Source organism: Vanessa cardui, chromosome 30, assembly GCF_905220365.1.
Source record: "Vanessa cardui chromosome 30, ilVanCard2.1, whole genome shotgun sequence".
Taxonomy (NCBI): Eukaryota; Metazoa; Arthropoda; class Insecta; order Lepidoptera; family Nymphalidae; genus Vanessa; species Vanessa cardui.
In genome coordinates, this window is record NC_061152.1 from 3,622,650 (window position 1) to 3,639,020 (window position 16,371).

A 16,371-nucleotide genomic window follows, 5' to 3' on the forward strand; every position below is an offset into this window, starting at 1 on the left:
GTTAATCAATTTAAATAAATGTAAATAAAAAATAAGACTTCGTAATAAAATAAATATAATTGAAAAGAAACAAATTATTTAATTATTATATTGTGTATTATATAATAAGAAATGTGTTCTTAGAGTTTTGACATTTAGAAAATTTCTAAATATATAACCTACAAAATAACAAATGGACTTATTTAATATTCTGTCATAAGTTTGTAATTTTAAATAGATAAATAAAAATGAGTTTATTTATAAGAAATTATAAACCCGGTGTGGCTTACAACGCTCAGATATTATGGCGTTTCAACTCAACAACCGCTGAAACTGTAAAACAGGGTGAGGATGAAGAAGAATTTCGTGTTTTGGATATTCTACACAAAAAGGGAAAAACACAGAAGAGAGTAACCCGTAGAGCAGATATACAGCCGGATAGGTCGGAAAAAATGCCGACAGACCAAGTGAGTAAACATATAAAATCGATCAGAGCTTCCACGGATTTCATCTATGTGTTCTCATGATTTTTACTTTTGTCGAAACTATATACTTCAGCTAAGTATTTATACCTGTCTATCATTCGCTCTATTGTCTACAACCTTTAATATACAGTCTTAGCTAATTACAGTAATTAAATTCACTCAAAAAAATCCACAAACAAGATGATTTTGTCTGCCTATAGGTGAAGATTGCCTGATGATAATTATGTGTTCAAATATTACGATCGAAATTTTACATGACTAAAAAAATCATTAAAAATCTCGGCCGAACCCTCAAAACTGTACTTAGTTCTAGTAAAGCACAAGAGACATATTATCTTAGTTCCTAAGGTTGTTGGTGCATTGACACTGTTAAAATTGGTAATTATGTCTTATAGTAACAATTTCTTGGCTGAAAGTAACCACTTGGTGGCACCCTACTGACTTTTGAAATTGAATACGTTAGTTTAGTTCACAATCATTTTAATCACATTTATTCTGAAATTGCAATTTTATGATTTGTGTTCTATCGTCCTCATTACATCGGCTTTTTCCCGTTATTAGTATGATTATAATCTAGGTGATATATGATTTTTTTTATTTCTGTAAGATAATAACAAATTTGGGCTAAATTTGCCGCCCTAGGCTTCAGGCTATTGGTAAATCCACCACTACTATTTGATAGAATATAAAATGATTAGTGGACTACACAAAAAGGCTTGCACAAAGCACAACCACTAAGTAATGATTAAATATATTGGCTATTTTTAAGGGATAGATATGCTCTTGGTATTTGTTTTCTATTATTGGTATTGGTATTAGTAACTGCTTATAATTCAATGGGATGCCAATCGGTCATGGCAGGAGGCAGTTATGTACATACTTTTCAATGTAAAAATGCAACTTCTTAATTTTCTGTTTCGTGTATCGACATTAATTATATGAACAGCAAATATAAACTAATATTGTTAACAGATGATATTTTTTTTATTGTATGTAGGTTAAGTAATCCTCGGAACTCAGACATTGAAACCACATAAAGCTATTTGTCTTTTCCTAGATTTATTTGTTATATTTATTTATTATTATTTATTGGTAATGCTTTTTAATTATGAGAGTTAGGGTACAAAGTGTGTGTTCTTGTAGTAGTAGTATACAATTGTGCGCTTTAGTATATCTTATAATAGCCTTATAATAGTGTGTTGTGTTCGATCAATAGTTGATTTTCTGTCTAAGCCAAAGAAAATTAGATTGTAAAGTAACAGCCTGTAAATTTTCCACTGCTGGGCTGACGGCTTCCTCTCCCATTAAGGCTTGGAATATATTCCACCACACTGCTCCAATGCAGGTTGGTGGAATGCACATGTGGGAGAATTTCAATGAAATTAGACACATGCAGGTTTCCTCACGATGTTTTCCTTCACCGCCGAGCACGAGATGAATTATAAACACAAATTAAGTACATATATATATAGTGGTGCTTCCCTGGGTTTGAACCCCGATATCATCTATTAAGATTCACATGTTCTAACCACTGTGCCATCTCGGCTCCTTCTATAATTAGATTGCCTTTGCTACAATTTAACTTTAGCTGACGGTAATAATCTTAAATTATGTATACATATAATAACTTCAACTTTAATATCGGCGCCTTCTTCGAATGTTTTTCCGAAACTGCAGCCAAAGCCACAGTTGGACTACTGGTTTCAATGACCACGGAGGAAATCAATTAAGATACCATTTGATCAATCATTATTGTATATCAGTAAACAATTGTTTAATGTTTCTTACATCACATATAAAAATGAAAAAAGTTTTTATGGAATTGCGTTTTTGTAGGTGGATGGCCAAATGTGACCATCAGTAACTGATCACCATAAAATTTGATGCTGTACGAAATTTTTATCATCACGAAATTTCTCCTCACCCTTGGGGGTAGATTAGATTACATGACCAGTGGTGAAATATATGACTTTGGCGGGATTTCACAAAAATCCCTAGTCAGTATCTAGTTAAGTTCACGATTAAAATCTGTGGCAAATTTGTGGTACATCGGCGATGATCGTAGATAACTTTCCGATACAAGCAATCTTTAATTATTATTTTTTAATTGGCATCAGTGGTATTTTGGACGCTTTCTTGTATCTTGTTATAAACCAATTTACATTGGCCCACAAATTACTGACTATTCAGTAGAGTATGGCTAGGTACGATTTTTTTTAATTATGAGGAATTAAAGAAATATCAGTTTTGAGTTTAACATTTTTTTTATGAAATAGGTTGGCGGACGAGCATATGGGCCACCTAATAGTAAGTGGTCATCATCACCCATAGACAATGACGCTGTAAGAAATATTAACTGTTCCTTACATCGTCAATGCGCCACCAACCTTGCAAATAAGATGCTATGTCCCTTGTGCCTGTAGTTACACTGGCTCACTCACCCTTCAAACCGGAACACAACAATACTGCTTACTGTTGTTTAGCGGTAGAATATCTGATGAGTGGGTGGTACCTACCCAGGCGGGCGTGCACAAAGCCCTACCACCAAGTAAATTTGCGTGTGTTTGCACAATGTTTTCCGTTACCGTCAAGTTCGAAACATAAATTAAGTATAAGAAAATAAAGAGTGCTTGTGATCATTATTGGGCCATGTCAGCGATATTTTGATAGACGTCTTTTTGTTAAATGCGATTCTTTACGCGTAACCCACGCTAAGAATTCCATGATATATTGTGAAATGAATATTAATGCAAAGACTTTGGTTCCTCACATAAAAATTTGAATAACTTGTTCTCGCTTTCAGCTTCGCTTGCGTATTAGGGGTTGGTCGTCAGGTAGCCTTTGGCTCTCTTTAGTGTTCAAATTTGCTGTATAACAAATTTCATCAAATTCGGTTTAGTAGTTCATCTATAAAACAGCAACAGACAGGCATTGTTGCCATATTATTAGTTATGACTTGAAAAATTTTAAAATATCCAAATTTAAAATGTTATTCCCTAATTATCGTAAGACTGTACTTAAATATCCCTAATTAATATATCTTAATCTATTATTACAGAATTGGGGCAATGTATGGCCTGGTCCGAGGTCCTTCCACCCATCATCTGTACCACTGCCAATCCGTCAAGGCTACGTGCCAAAAGGCCAAGCACCGCCAGGGAAGAAGGCGAACGCGGAATTAATGAAAATACCCAACTTCCTCCACCTGACACCACCCGTCGTCAAGAGTCAGTGCGAAGCCCTAAAGAAATTCTGCACAACATGGCCGAAGCTCTTAAACTCGGAAGAAGCAATCGAGAAGCATTATCCAATGGAAGTAATTAGCTCAGACTATTGCCATGCAAGTCCAACGATCAGGAACCCGCTGGCTCGTATTGTGACCTTGCGTGTGAAGCTCTCAAATTTGAAGCTGGACGCGAGAGCCAGGGACAAGTTTCTGAGATTGGTCGGGGATAAGTATGACGAGAAAACCGATCTGGTCACGTTGACAGCTGATCGCTGTCCAGTTAGGAAACAGAACTTGGATTATGTCAATTATCTCCTGACAGCGTGCTACCACGAATCGTGGACCGTTGAGGATTGGGAAGCGGATAAGAGCTTGGAAGATATGGAATATTATGATTTCGATTTGAACCCTTCGAAGAGGAATCTTGTTAATTGGTATTTAATGTCAAACAATGAAGAAAATAATTTAGACGATGAACAGATTAAAAATTTTGACGTTTCAAAGATTCCTAATGGTGTAGAGTATAAAAGTGCAGTATCCGAATTGTTTAATGAAGGTGAAAGTGATCTCGCATTGAATAAATACGATACAACTGTAAGGAAATTGTTAGGGTTGCCAGAGAAGAAAATTGCTAATTGATTGTAAATAGAAATAAATATTATTAGTTGTATGTTGTATTTTTTTTTTATTTTGTAATATATACATTAAATTCATATTTAATCAGGTTAAATTAGTATTATTGTTTTACTTTAAAAGCATTTTGAGTAAAGCATAAAATCTACCATTGGGCCATCGTCTTTGACTCAATTTGACAAATTCGTTGATTAATTATTCTTTATAGTCTGTATCGTTATTATACACTAGCGACCCGCCCCGGCTTTACACGGGGACTTTATGTATCGTGTAATTTCAGTAGTTCGGAATGGCCAAAATAATATGCTCGTTTTACAATGATGCTCCAATCTCTCTATCTTAGTTGCAATCTCACGCTATCGCCAATTGTTTTCTAATTACAGCACAATTATTTTTAAAATAACAAATAGTGTTACATGCCAGTATTCAATGCTATGCCAGATAAAATAATATTAATGACAGTTTTACAAATTATTGATCAATTAATTACAACAATAATTGTCTATTATAAAGTAAATTCAATAATGTGGTATAAATTATGATATAGAATCAAATGTCATAACACCGTATTGAAGGCCGTATAATATAATTATGACCGAATTACATAAAATAATTATAACTTGTAGTATATGTTTTATTCTGATGTATATCCTATATTACTGTAAAATTTCATCCAAATCCGTTCAGTAGATTTTTCGTGAAAGAGCAAAAAACATACATCCATCCTCAAAAACTCGCATTTTTTATATTAGCAGGATTGTTAATACTTGTACAGTCAGGGTAAGAAAAGGTCCGTCACCTTAAGATCTATTTTCGTGTGCTCAGTGTGAGCGATAATCTGTTACCGATAGAGAATGACATATTGCGTCGCAATGATTTGATGTTTAGATTCAAAAGGTAATAAGAGTTTACGACTTAATCAGTAATGAATTTGAAAACTGAAGAAGATTTTCTTACTCTGACTGTACACAGTCTGTACCGTAATTGTCCTCCGATGTGTCCTAGGTATGTATGGCGGCTTAGGTTTTCGCCCTACGGACCCCACACGATTGATCTGTCTCTGCGACGCGTCCCTTGCCCCACTGGTAGTTTTTCTATACGCTGTGGTACAACTATATGATAGTGGTCAATTTTAAATAAAAGGCATGACTTAAAATATATTTATTAGAAAATTCAAGTTTCTTATTTAACATGGTATATGAACTAAAAATCGTACTTATTGCTAAATTTCGAAGTTAAATGAAATAGAAATATGAAGTAAAGTAAAGTAACAGTCTGGTAAACTGCTGGGTTAAGGCCTCCTATCCGATTAAGGAGAGGGTTTTGGAACATATTCCACCACGCTGTTCCAATGCGGGTTGGTGGAATGCACATGTGGCTGAATTTCGATGATATTAGACACATGCAGGTTTCCTCACGATGTTTTCCTTCACCGCCGAGCATGAGATGAATTATAAACACAAATGAAGCACATATACATATATGTGATATATGTTATGTACCTTACTTGGGACTACGTTCGGGTTATTCGTTATTCTGGTTGCCAGGGCAACCTTTTTCTGGCAATAAATTATCAAGCAAATTCACTTATTTTTCTTTATCGACAAACATCTCAATATATAGCAGTGCTTGCCTGGGTTTGAACCCGAAATCATCGGTTAAGATGCACGCCATTCCAACCACTGGGCCATCTCAGTTGCCGAAACTAGGCATTAAACATTTTTTTATTTTATTTTAAATCACAAGGAACATATGTACATATCAAGTGAAAAGTGAATAACTATTTCACTATATACGGACTTATTTCATAAGAAAATTCAGAAAACATGGTTTTAATTTCACAATTTTTATACTCCAATAAATTTAATACACAAAAAGCAATAAAAATGCACTATAAATATTTTAGTACAATACATAATCATAACGCCATTTTGTTTATCAAAATGGCGGTGTATCTGACATCTATGTTTTTATTAATTTTTTATACCGTCAATTATTTTGTCAAAGGAGTTAATTCTAATCAAGGTAATGAATTTTATTTGAATTTTTTTTTTAATATTTTTAAATGTATGTTATGGTAAGCCTACCAATTAGCATTCTCATTTAGGGAATGGTCTACAATTTATACAGTAGGTATTTCTATTTTTGAGGTATGGTGACCGCTATGGAATTTTTCTGCCTAATAAAAAATTAAAAGCTGTTTTTAATGATTTAAAACAATAATTCTATTTAATAAACAATATATAGAGGATATAATCATGAACATTAAATCAGCAATTTTAGCGTAGATTTCGTTTTTTTTTTTAAGATATTTTCAAGAAAGAACATTTTGTATTTTGGCCGAATGGAACGATACCTTTTTATATAAATCCAGACCATTTTGGTAAGTCAACACTTATTGTTTAAATTAATAATACGTCTATATAATGTTAGAGATGTTGTCATTTGGTCTGTGTGTATTAAAACTCCCGCTGAAAATGCATTTCCGTAGTATGTTGTCCGTATATTCCTCGCCGTTCTGAAATGGAAGTTACACGCGTAATTTTTTTTGATTGTGTGACAATGTGTAAAAAGGCTAGTTTATTAATTGAATGGTCGAATAAAATATTTGCTGGCGACATATAAAATATAATAACATTTAAAAATATCCTTTGTTGAAGTTAAAAGGATTATAGGAATTTATTTCTGAAGCTAACACCTTGGCTAAAGGATAAACTAAATAAATATACTGTCTATATTTTGACTGTAAATTACGATACAATTCCTTTATATTGTTAGGTATCTTAGTTAAAAATAAAATAGTTGCCGCCCGCAGCTTCGCTTGTCCTTTTGGCACTAGTATTAGGCCACAACCACTGTAACTGTGAAACCAAATAAAAACTGATACCACTTGGGAATTTAAAAGACCGTTCACATCTCTTGAAGGGCAGCATCAGTTCTGTAAGCCCTCTGTGGTAGATCTCCATGGGCGTTGTTAGTCACACATATATATCAAATCAAATCAAATCAAATCAATTTTATTCAAGTAAACTTCACAATGAAGCGTTTTTGAATCGTCAATAATCAAATACTACCACCGTTTCGGAATAATAAAAAAAGCCTTGCTTGGAGGTCAAGTTTGCTGTTGCTTTACACCAGATTATATCAAATTCGGTACAGTGGTTTGGCTGTGAAAGAACTGCAGATCTACATATATACTTTGGCTCTTAGAACTAGCGCGCACTGGTAACTTTTGTCCATGAATATGTGTGGAGGTGCGCGCACGTTACGACGTGACAATTGGGTGACATTTGTGTTCTGCATCTGTACATATTCACGGACTTGACAAGAGTGACGAAACAGTCACCGTGACAAAAATCACCAGTGCGCACTAGTGCTTACGGTATCATACTCTATTCCAAACATAAGACGAGAAAATCCAAATAAACATTTGACAGTACATTTACGCGATGTCATTGGTGGAAATATTTACAATGGATCTGTAGACAATTGGCGTTTTCGACGTTTCGTCCAAGTTGGACGGACACGACGAAATTTTGGGAACTAAAGTGAAGTAAAACAATTAAAAATTAATTAATCAAGTAAAGTAATTTTGAGGATTAAAATTTGATATAAGTAGTTAAGTGCAACAGTGTTGTATTATAAATAGAGATATATTAATCATAAAGTATTGCAGAATATACCCGAGTTATTAGCAAACCCGCATTGGAACAGCGTGGTGGAATATGTTGCAAACCCTTTCCTTAATGGAAGAGGAGGCCTTATCCCAGCAGTGGGAAATTTACAGGCTTACTGTTATTTTACTTTTTTTTTACTTCCATTGGAATTGGCTATAGCATAGATTATATTTGACGACCTCCATGGTCGAGTGGTGTGTACACTGGTTGTCATAGGTACGCCACTCCCGGGTCCCGGGTTCGATTCCCGGCAGAGTCGATGTAGATTACCATTAGTTTTCTATATTGTCTTGGGTCTGGGTGTTTGTGGTGCCGTCGTCACTTCTGATCTTCTACAACACAAGTGCTTCAGCTACTTACATTGGGATCATAATGTATGTGATGTTGTCTCATATTTATTTATTATATACATGTTTTAGATAATGAACAAACAAATTCGATAATGACGACGCTAGCGTCTTTCGCATTCAAAACCTGCCTCGAATTCCATCCGATTTTGGGAGAACCGCAGCAGAATTTACACATAATGGTCTTCGAAAACCCGAGAGGTATCAGGAAGTGTACCATTGATATGGATGGTCACGCCAAGGAAGAACCTCATGTGAGTTTATTACATAGGGATAGGTATTATACTTGGTATTTGTAGTATTTGCACACACATCCCCACAAAGCAAACATTTACTTCGTGACAGGTCTTTTTCTTTCTTTTTTTTGTCTTCGGTATAGGTTGGCGGAGCATATTGGCCACCTGAGGGTAAGTGAACACCATCACCCATAGACAATGAAGCTGTATAAAATATTAACTATTCCTTACATCGTCAATGCGCCACCAACCTTGGGAACTAAGATGTTATGTCCCTTGTGCCTGAAGTTACTCGCTAACTCTTCAAACCGGAACGCAACGATACTGAGCACTGTTATTTGGCGGTGGAATAACTGATGTGTGGGTGGTAACCTACCCAGACGGGCTTGCACAAAGCCCTACCACCAAGTAAAGCTTGATGCAAGCTTGGATAAGCACCGACTTATCTAATAGTCCATCGCCAATTGTTCCGTTTGAAGAGTGAGTGAGCCAGCGTACAACAACTATTAGATACATAACATCTTAAATCTCAAAGTATTTATTTATTTATGCTGTCGAAACGCTTGGCCCTTGGAGTAGTGCAAAAAGCTTCATCAAAAGTATAACACCTCGCCTCATTGCCTCCACTGGTGACAGGAGGGCTGTTACGTTTTGCCCAGAGGATCGGAATTGCGATTCAACGGGGAAATGCTGCTAGCATTCTTGCCATCATTCCACGCGGTCAAGATTTATACAGTAACAAGTTTTAGTTCATATTTGTATATATATATATTTAAGCATTTAATGTTGTTAATTCTTATGTTAATAAATGTACTATTTAAAGGTATTCATTAATTATTCTCTACATCGCCAATGTTCATGTGCGGTGGTGATCACTAATCATCAGGTGGCGCATTTGGCCGGCCTTCCTTTTTACTAAAAACCCTGTAATAATATAGAGAAAGCATTGAACAAATGACCCATACTGTATCGACATAAGTCGTTTCTCATTTCATGATTGACATCCAAAATGATTTCTTATTAACTAACTCTGTATTGAACAAGTATACATCATATTTCATGAGAATGGGAACAAGCCACGTGTTCCTTTATTCTAAAATGATACTTAAAACAAAGACTCTTCAGTCTGTTTTTGCTTAACTGCGAATATTAGTATTGCTGTTTTATCCTCTTCAGCGTATAATCCTCGGCTACGATTGCCTTCAATCGCCCCAAATCGATATGCTGGTGATGAAGGCTCTGGGTTTTCCGTTCGAGCACAACCGGGCCAGTCGGGACGTCTTCATAGATGTTCAGTTTGAGAATATCGAACCAGGTAAGAGGAACCCGATTATTCTAATTATCCCATTTGTTAATTATAATTCGAAGTAGTAGAAGGATAAGCTCATAACGCCAAATTTCCGACTCCGCAGAGTCAATAAATCCTTCTTGGGGCATGGTATCCGTTGATATAATAAAATTCCGCAGACATTTTTAACTTTGCCGTTTCGTAAATTTAAATCGTTTGTAAAAAATACATTGGTATGAAAGGCCTATTCGATAAAAGATTTTGTAACTACTGAGTTTCTTGCCGGTTCTTCTCGGCAGAATCTACTTTCCGAACCGGTGGTAGCTTCATTTAATTATTAAATGACGATTTAGAAGTGCTTGTAAAAGCCTACTTGAATAAAGTTTATTTTATAATAATATCGAAGAAGTTAAATTTAGATAAAGGCGTTCAAGTTAACGCAATTTTTGAAGATTTTTGTTTTTTGATTTAACGTGGAAATGCTGCTAGCATTCTTGCTATGATTATACGCGATCATGATTTGTAATAACTTAATTTTTATTTATTATAGGTAATAAAGGTATTAATGCTAAAAAATCTTACGTAAACATATGTTTCTAAAATCGGGTTGATATTAATGATTCAGTTAAGAATTCCTCTTATAAGAAGAAAACCAAGTGATCAATTACAAATTATAAGAATTATGAGAGACTAAAATTTTGATTATAGAAGTAAATAAACAAAAATTACTTTCATCAAAAGATTTCACACACATGAGACACTACAACCCGCACAGTCGTACATAAGCTTACATCAGGAATAACACAGTAAAACTCTTCACTTTTTTAAACTGATACCTTATTTTTCACGCATACATTATTAATTTTGAAATTAATACACAAACATTTTTCGAACATTAGTATTTACAACAATACCAAACGTTAGCGTGATTTAATTTCGGTACAGTGACATCTATTATGTAAATAATGAAACATTAGAAATGACTTTAAACTAAATACTTTTTGCACAGCTCTGATCTGACGTTGTATTTAAAAACTTACGTCTAATGACACAGATCAAACTATAACGATTATACACACACACACACACACACACACAAGTAAACACTCACTCTCATGTATATACACAGACACAAAATCAATGTTTGCATCAATTTAGATTACTTTCCATCAATTAATTACTCTTTTCCTCTAAATAAGTAAAATTAAAGAATAGGTATCCCCCTATTTAATAATAATTGTCTAAAGGAAAAAGTTAATATTTGCTTAATTGGTTTTGCAAAAAATTAAAACACAATAAAAACATATTTTATCAATATATGTCAGATACATCAACAAAAAGGAGTTCACACATAAATATACATTAATATTATAACGTGAAAGTAACTCTATCTGTCTGTCCCTCTTTCACGACCAAAATGAACCGAATTTGATGAAAATTGCTATAAAACAAACTTGAACTCAAGAAAGGATAGGCAGTGCCGTAAATAGCCCTTTCTGCACCCTGTGCGACCTTCTATAACTGCGCCATATTTAAGCAGACCCTTTGCCTATTTTACTGTCTCACTCACTAAAACTTAAACGCAGGTTCTCTACTGCAAATGCGTTGCCCATTAACGATAAACACTAAACACAAATACGCTCGTGCGCTGCCAAAGAAATGATCGCGATGTATGTTTTTAACGATACTAGCATGTAAGTACGTTTGTATTAGAATCGAGTACTAGGGGCTCAGCGGAATCTTAACAAGAGCAAAACAAAAACACAATAGTCCTGCCCAGTCTGTCTATTCTTGCGCTCCCGAGAGTCTACGCCCTGTGCCTGGGCACCGGTGGCACCGCCCTATTTATGCCACTGAGGATAGGCTATTTTTTATGCCTGACACGTGACAACCAACACGAGTGAAGTCGTTTGACTTTTAGTAATTTAAAACTGCAATATTAAATCAGCAACACAGTAACAATTGTCGTTTACTCAATCAAATGACCTCTTGTTCATAAACGGGGATTCCCGGTTCTGTGCGAGGGGCGTTACGTTGCCATGGAAACAGATTACCTATTCGGCACTTGCTCGGTTGCCAGTGCTATACCTAATCTTAATTTTGCGTTATTTTGCGTATACCTCTTTGTACGAAAAAATAAATCATGGTCACTCCCTGTCCCCCTAAATCGCCTTATATAATAAACAAGCGACCCGCCCCATCATCGCTCGGGTGCAACGCTGATACTAAATGTACTACAGAATTTTATTATTCAAGACAACACATTAGAAAATTCTAAAATTATCAGTGTTTCTTTACTATATTGTATGGCTCAGTGATTGCGGGTTCAAACCCAGGCAAGCACCGCTGATTCATTCACCGCTTAATTTGTCTTTATAATTCATCTCGTGCTCAGCGGTGAAGGAAAACATCGTGACCTGAAACCTGCATGTGACAAATTTCATTGAAATACTGCCACATGTGTATTATTTTATTTATTTATTAAAAAACCGCATCAAAATCCGTTGCGTTGTATTAAAGATTCAAACATACATAGGGACGGAGAAAGTAACTTTGTTTTATACTATGTAGTGAGTAGTGATGTTAGTGATTAATGGCCTCTTAGTTTTAGTTAAGATCTTTCTTTTAATATGATTACAAATACCTTTAGGTTTATTGTACACAATGTTATTAAAAACAGCTATAAATAAAGCTAGGTGTGATAAACAGAAGCGGCCTTATCGCTGAATGGAGATAACTTAAGCACAATACATAGTTTAGGTTTATTATTTATATATTAAATCGATTTAAAAGTATATATAATTCCATGGGAATAAAATGACTTTTGATTGAAGCCATGGTATTAATACGATACTAGCGTGACTCCCGGGTTTCGCACGGGTGTGATGCTGGTATTAAATAGTCTACTGAATGTGTTTCTACGACATCGCATCAGAATTTTTTTTTTTTATAATTCTTTATTACACACCACAGACAGAAACAAAAAAGAAAGTAACATAAAATTAATAAAATACAGAAAACAAGAATTAAAAAAAAAAACAAAACAAAACAAAAGAAGTAAATTAAATTTCTTAACTTATCAGAGTTTCTTTACTATAATTGTACGTGTTTTACATACATAAACTTTCCTCTTGAATCATTCCATGTATTTAAAAAAACCTCATCCAATTCCGTTGCGTAATTTCAAAGATCTAAAAATAGGGACAGACAGCGGTAAGCGACTTTGTTTTATACTGTGTAATGATAATGATGTTAAAGTAAATCTTACTTATATTACGTATGTATTACTTACGTAAATATTGTAGCACCATCTATTTAATTTTCTATGATCTCCTATCACCTGCACCGTCGGTTGCCTGGAAGAGATAGCTATGTAACGATTGGATCGCCAAAATTGTGGGTTACATTTAGGCTGTATCCAAGTTATTTTTATTTTCTCTTTGTGGTGTGCAATCATTACATAGATACTTGGACTCTACTTGGTGGTAGGGCTTTGTGCAAGCCCGTCTGGGTAGGTACCACCCACTCATAAGTTATTCTACCGCCAAATAACAGTACTCAGTATGGTTGTGTTCCGGTTTGAAGGCTCAGTGAGCCAGTGTAACTACAGGCACAAGGGACATAACATCTTAGTTCCCAAGGTTGGTGGCGCATTGGCGATGTAAGGAATGGTTAATATTTCTTACAGCGTCATTGTCTATGGGTGATGGTGACCACTTACCATAAGGTGGTCCATATGCTAGTCCGCCAACCTATACGATAAAAAAAATACAATAGAAAATAGGTGCCTTGAAACTTGTTAAGGTAAAAACATTACTGATAACAGTATATTCTTGCATAGTAACAGAAACGGTGTATATTTTGCTGAAGGCTCCTGTCGTTAGTAAAATCAATAATTATATTTAATTACCAACAATAGTGTTATGTAAACGTTATCAATCAAATATCAAGCTTAGCTCCGTGTCGTATCAGCAAATTATCAGATGTATAAATAAAAACTGATAATTATAATTTACACAATACATGAAACGATGATAAAACAATTTAATATTGTTTAATTCTTGACAATATCACCAGTTCTCCGATAACCCTCGTCCCAACATGACGTCGCAAGACTTCAAACTTTACGAGAATATATTTATTGAGACGAATCTACAGTCGACTGACTATGATGGAGTTATAGTCATATTATATCCTCAAGAAAAGAACATACGTTTACCGAGACACATATCCAGTTTTATAGATAAAATATCTCTACTGGATAAACATATAAATACAGTTGCAACGGTGTGGAACTGTGACTATGTGTCTGGGGGAAGGCTGATCCTGTCCCCCACTGGGAAAATAACGCCGTACCATGATGTGAAGGTGATCAGAGAAGCTGCTAAGAAGGGCATGCAGCGAGCCCTGGACGCTGGGATGAAGAAACCGTTGTTGGTCGTGGAGAACGTTGTCGACTTCCCCGATGGACAATTGGTATGTATTCTTGGAGCGCTCGAAGCGTTCTACGTTCCACTACAAATAAGGGAACGGCAGGAATGCAGGAACTTCATCAGAATCGGATTGCACGCTGAGGAAAAGGAAACGGAAGCCTTCGAGAGGATCGTCAGGAACGCGATCGCCTTGGAAAGAGCGAGGATATTCACGAGGGACATAGCCGGCGGAGATCCTGAGAGGATGTCGCCGGCGAGAATCGTGGAATACGTCAAGAATTCATTCGCTGAAGACAGTAACATCACGATCAACGTTATTGATGATGACGAAGTTATTGCAAAGGATTATCCACTTTTAGCAGCTGTAAATAGAGCTGCTAATCACGTAGACCGCCACAAAGCGAGAGTCGTTGAAATCGAATATAAATCATCCAATCCGAATAGGGTCACGGAAACACTGATGCTGGTTGGGAAAGGCGTGACCTATGACACGGGTGGCGCTGACATCAAAATCAGCGGCAAAATGGCCGGTATGTCCAGAGACAAATGCGGTGCAGCCGCTGTCGCTGGTTTCCTGAAAACCTGCTCGATTCTGAAACCACCACATTTAAAGGTGATAGGTGTTCTGTGTTTGTGCAGAAATTCCGTTGGATCCGATTCGTATGTCTCTGACGAGCTCATCGTATCCCGTGGGGGTAAAACCGTGAGGGTGACGAATACAGACGCGGAAGGCAGACTCGCGATGGCGGATTCGCTCTTCAAGCTGTCTGAATTAGCTGGAAAGGAGCTCAATCCCCACATTTACACCATTGCAACTTTAACCGGCCATGCAAGAGCTTGCTACGGCAATTACAGCGCTGCAATGGACAACCACAGCGCTCGAGCTACCAGCCATTCGTCGAAATTACAATTCAGCGGTTCTAGAGTCGGTGAAGGGTTCGAAGTATCGGTTGTCAGATCGGAGGATTTGGCCGTCAATGTCGGTAAGTGCAAGGGCGATGACCTCGTGCAATACGATACGGACGCCAAGTGCCGTAATCACCAGCTGGCTGCCGGTTTCCTTATCAAAGTCGGCGGATTGGAAGACAAGAATATTAAGTTTACTCATTTGGATATCGCTGGTGCTGCTGGAATCCCTCCCGAGGAGCCGACAGCTGTTCCATTGCTTTCTCTCTGCCATTTGCACAAAGTACTTCTGTAATTAAACTATCTTCTGTATTGTTTGCTTTGTTAAATATTAATTAAACTAGCTGTTAATTTAACAAAAAAATATATTCTTGTAGTCTCCTAGAGACTTTCACTCCGAGACTTTCACTGGCAGACAACTGATATCATATATCAGTTGTCTGCCAGTGAAAGTCTCGTCAAAATTCAGAGAGCCATTCCAGAGATTAGCCGGAACAAACAGACAGACAGGGAGACAGACAAAAATTGTAAAAAATATTATTTCGGTATACATAAGTACTTATGGCTTGAGTAAAAAAAGGCTATTTTAATATTGCAATCAGACACTCCAATTTTATTACATGTACATATATGTATATAATGAAAATAAGCCATAAATTAACTGAGTTATAATATTTAAAACAATTTTGTATAAATAGAATCGTAAATCATTATTATTATTAGTAATACCATTATGATATTTAAATGACATACGTCAAAAATGTATCAACGTTTATTTCCAAGATTTAGCGAGTTTTTTTTATAGAATATTGATTAGTAGAATAGTCGTTAAGTGTACTTAAATTACTTTTATAATCTATAATAGCTATTTGCAAAGGTGATAAAAATACTCTTAAATATTGCAATGACTAGCAATTGTTTTTTTTTTCTTCTAATTTGGTCGTATTATTATGCTTCAGGAAACACTGTAAACAGTTGTAAATTAGCTTGACTATGTAAGTGTTTTTATTATTACAAAACATTAATTGTTAAATGTATATAATTTTGTTATATTAAATAAAAATAATTAAAAAACATTCAGTGTCGATTTTTGTTTTGTAATCATTCCCAATGACATTTTTAATCTGTCGAATTATTTATTACACGATTTATCAGTACATA

General features: G+C 35.5%; 3 protein-coding genes across 3 annotated transcripts in view; all 3 read left to right on the forward strand.

Moving 5' to 3' along the window:
• The first annotated feature begins 93 nt into the window (after window positions 1–93).
• Window positions 94–4,360, forward strand: LOC124542364 (28S ribosomal protein S35, mitochondrial). Its single transcript, XM_047120340.1, has 2 exons — window positions 94–446; window positions 3,523–4,360. Exons 1-2 carry the CDS (start codon window positions 228–230, stop codon window positions 4,327–4,329), a joined length of 1,026 nt encoding a protein of 341 aa, XP_046976296.1. The 5' UTR covers window positions 94–227; the 3' UTR covers window positions 4,330–4,360.
• Window positions 4,361–6,433: 2,073 nt separating this feature from the next.
• Window positions 6,434–16,371, forward strand: part of LOC124542124 — a 41,981-nt gene continuing 32,043 nt past the window's right edge. Inside the window, exons 1-4 of the mRNA XM_047120057.1 lie at window positions 6,434–6,452; window positions 6,632–6,706; window positions 8,420–8,601; window positions 9,760–9,898. Of these exons, the coding sequence (XP_046976013.1) occupies window positions 6,434–6,452; window positions 6,632–6,706; window positions 8,420–8,601; window positions 9,760–9,898 (415 nt within the window). The remainder of the gene's footprint in view (window positions 6,453–6,631; window positions 6,707–8,419; window positions 8,602–9,759; window positions 9,899–16,371) is intronic.
• Window positions 13,927–15,574, forward strand: LOC124542363 (putative aminopeptidase W07G4.4). Its single transcript, XM_047120338.1, has one exon. The coding sequence runs from the start codon at window positions 13,973–13,975 to the stop codon at window positions 15,503–15,505; it is 1,533 nt and encodes a 510-aa protein (XP_046976294.1). The 5' UTR covers window positions 13,927–13,972; the 3' UTR covers window positions 15,506–15,574.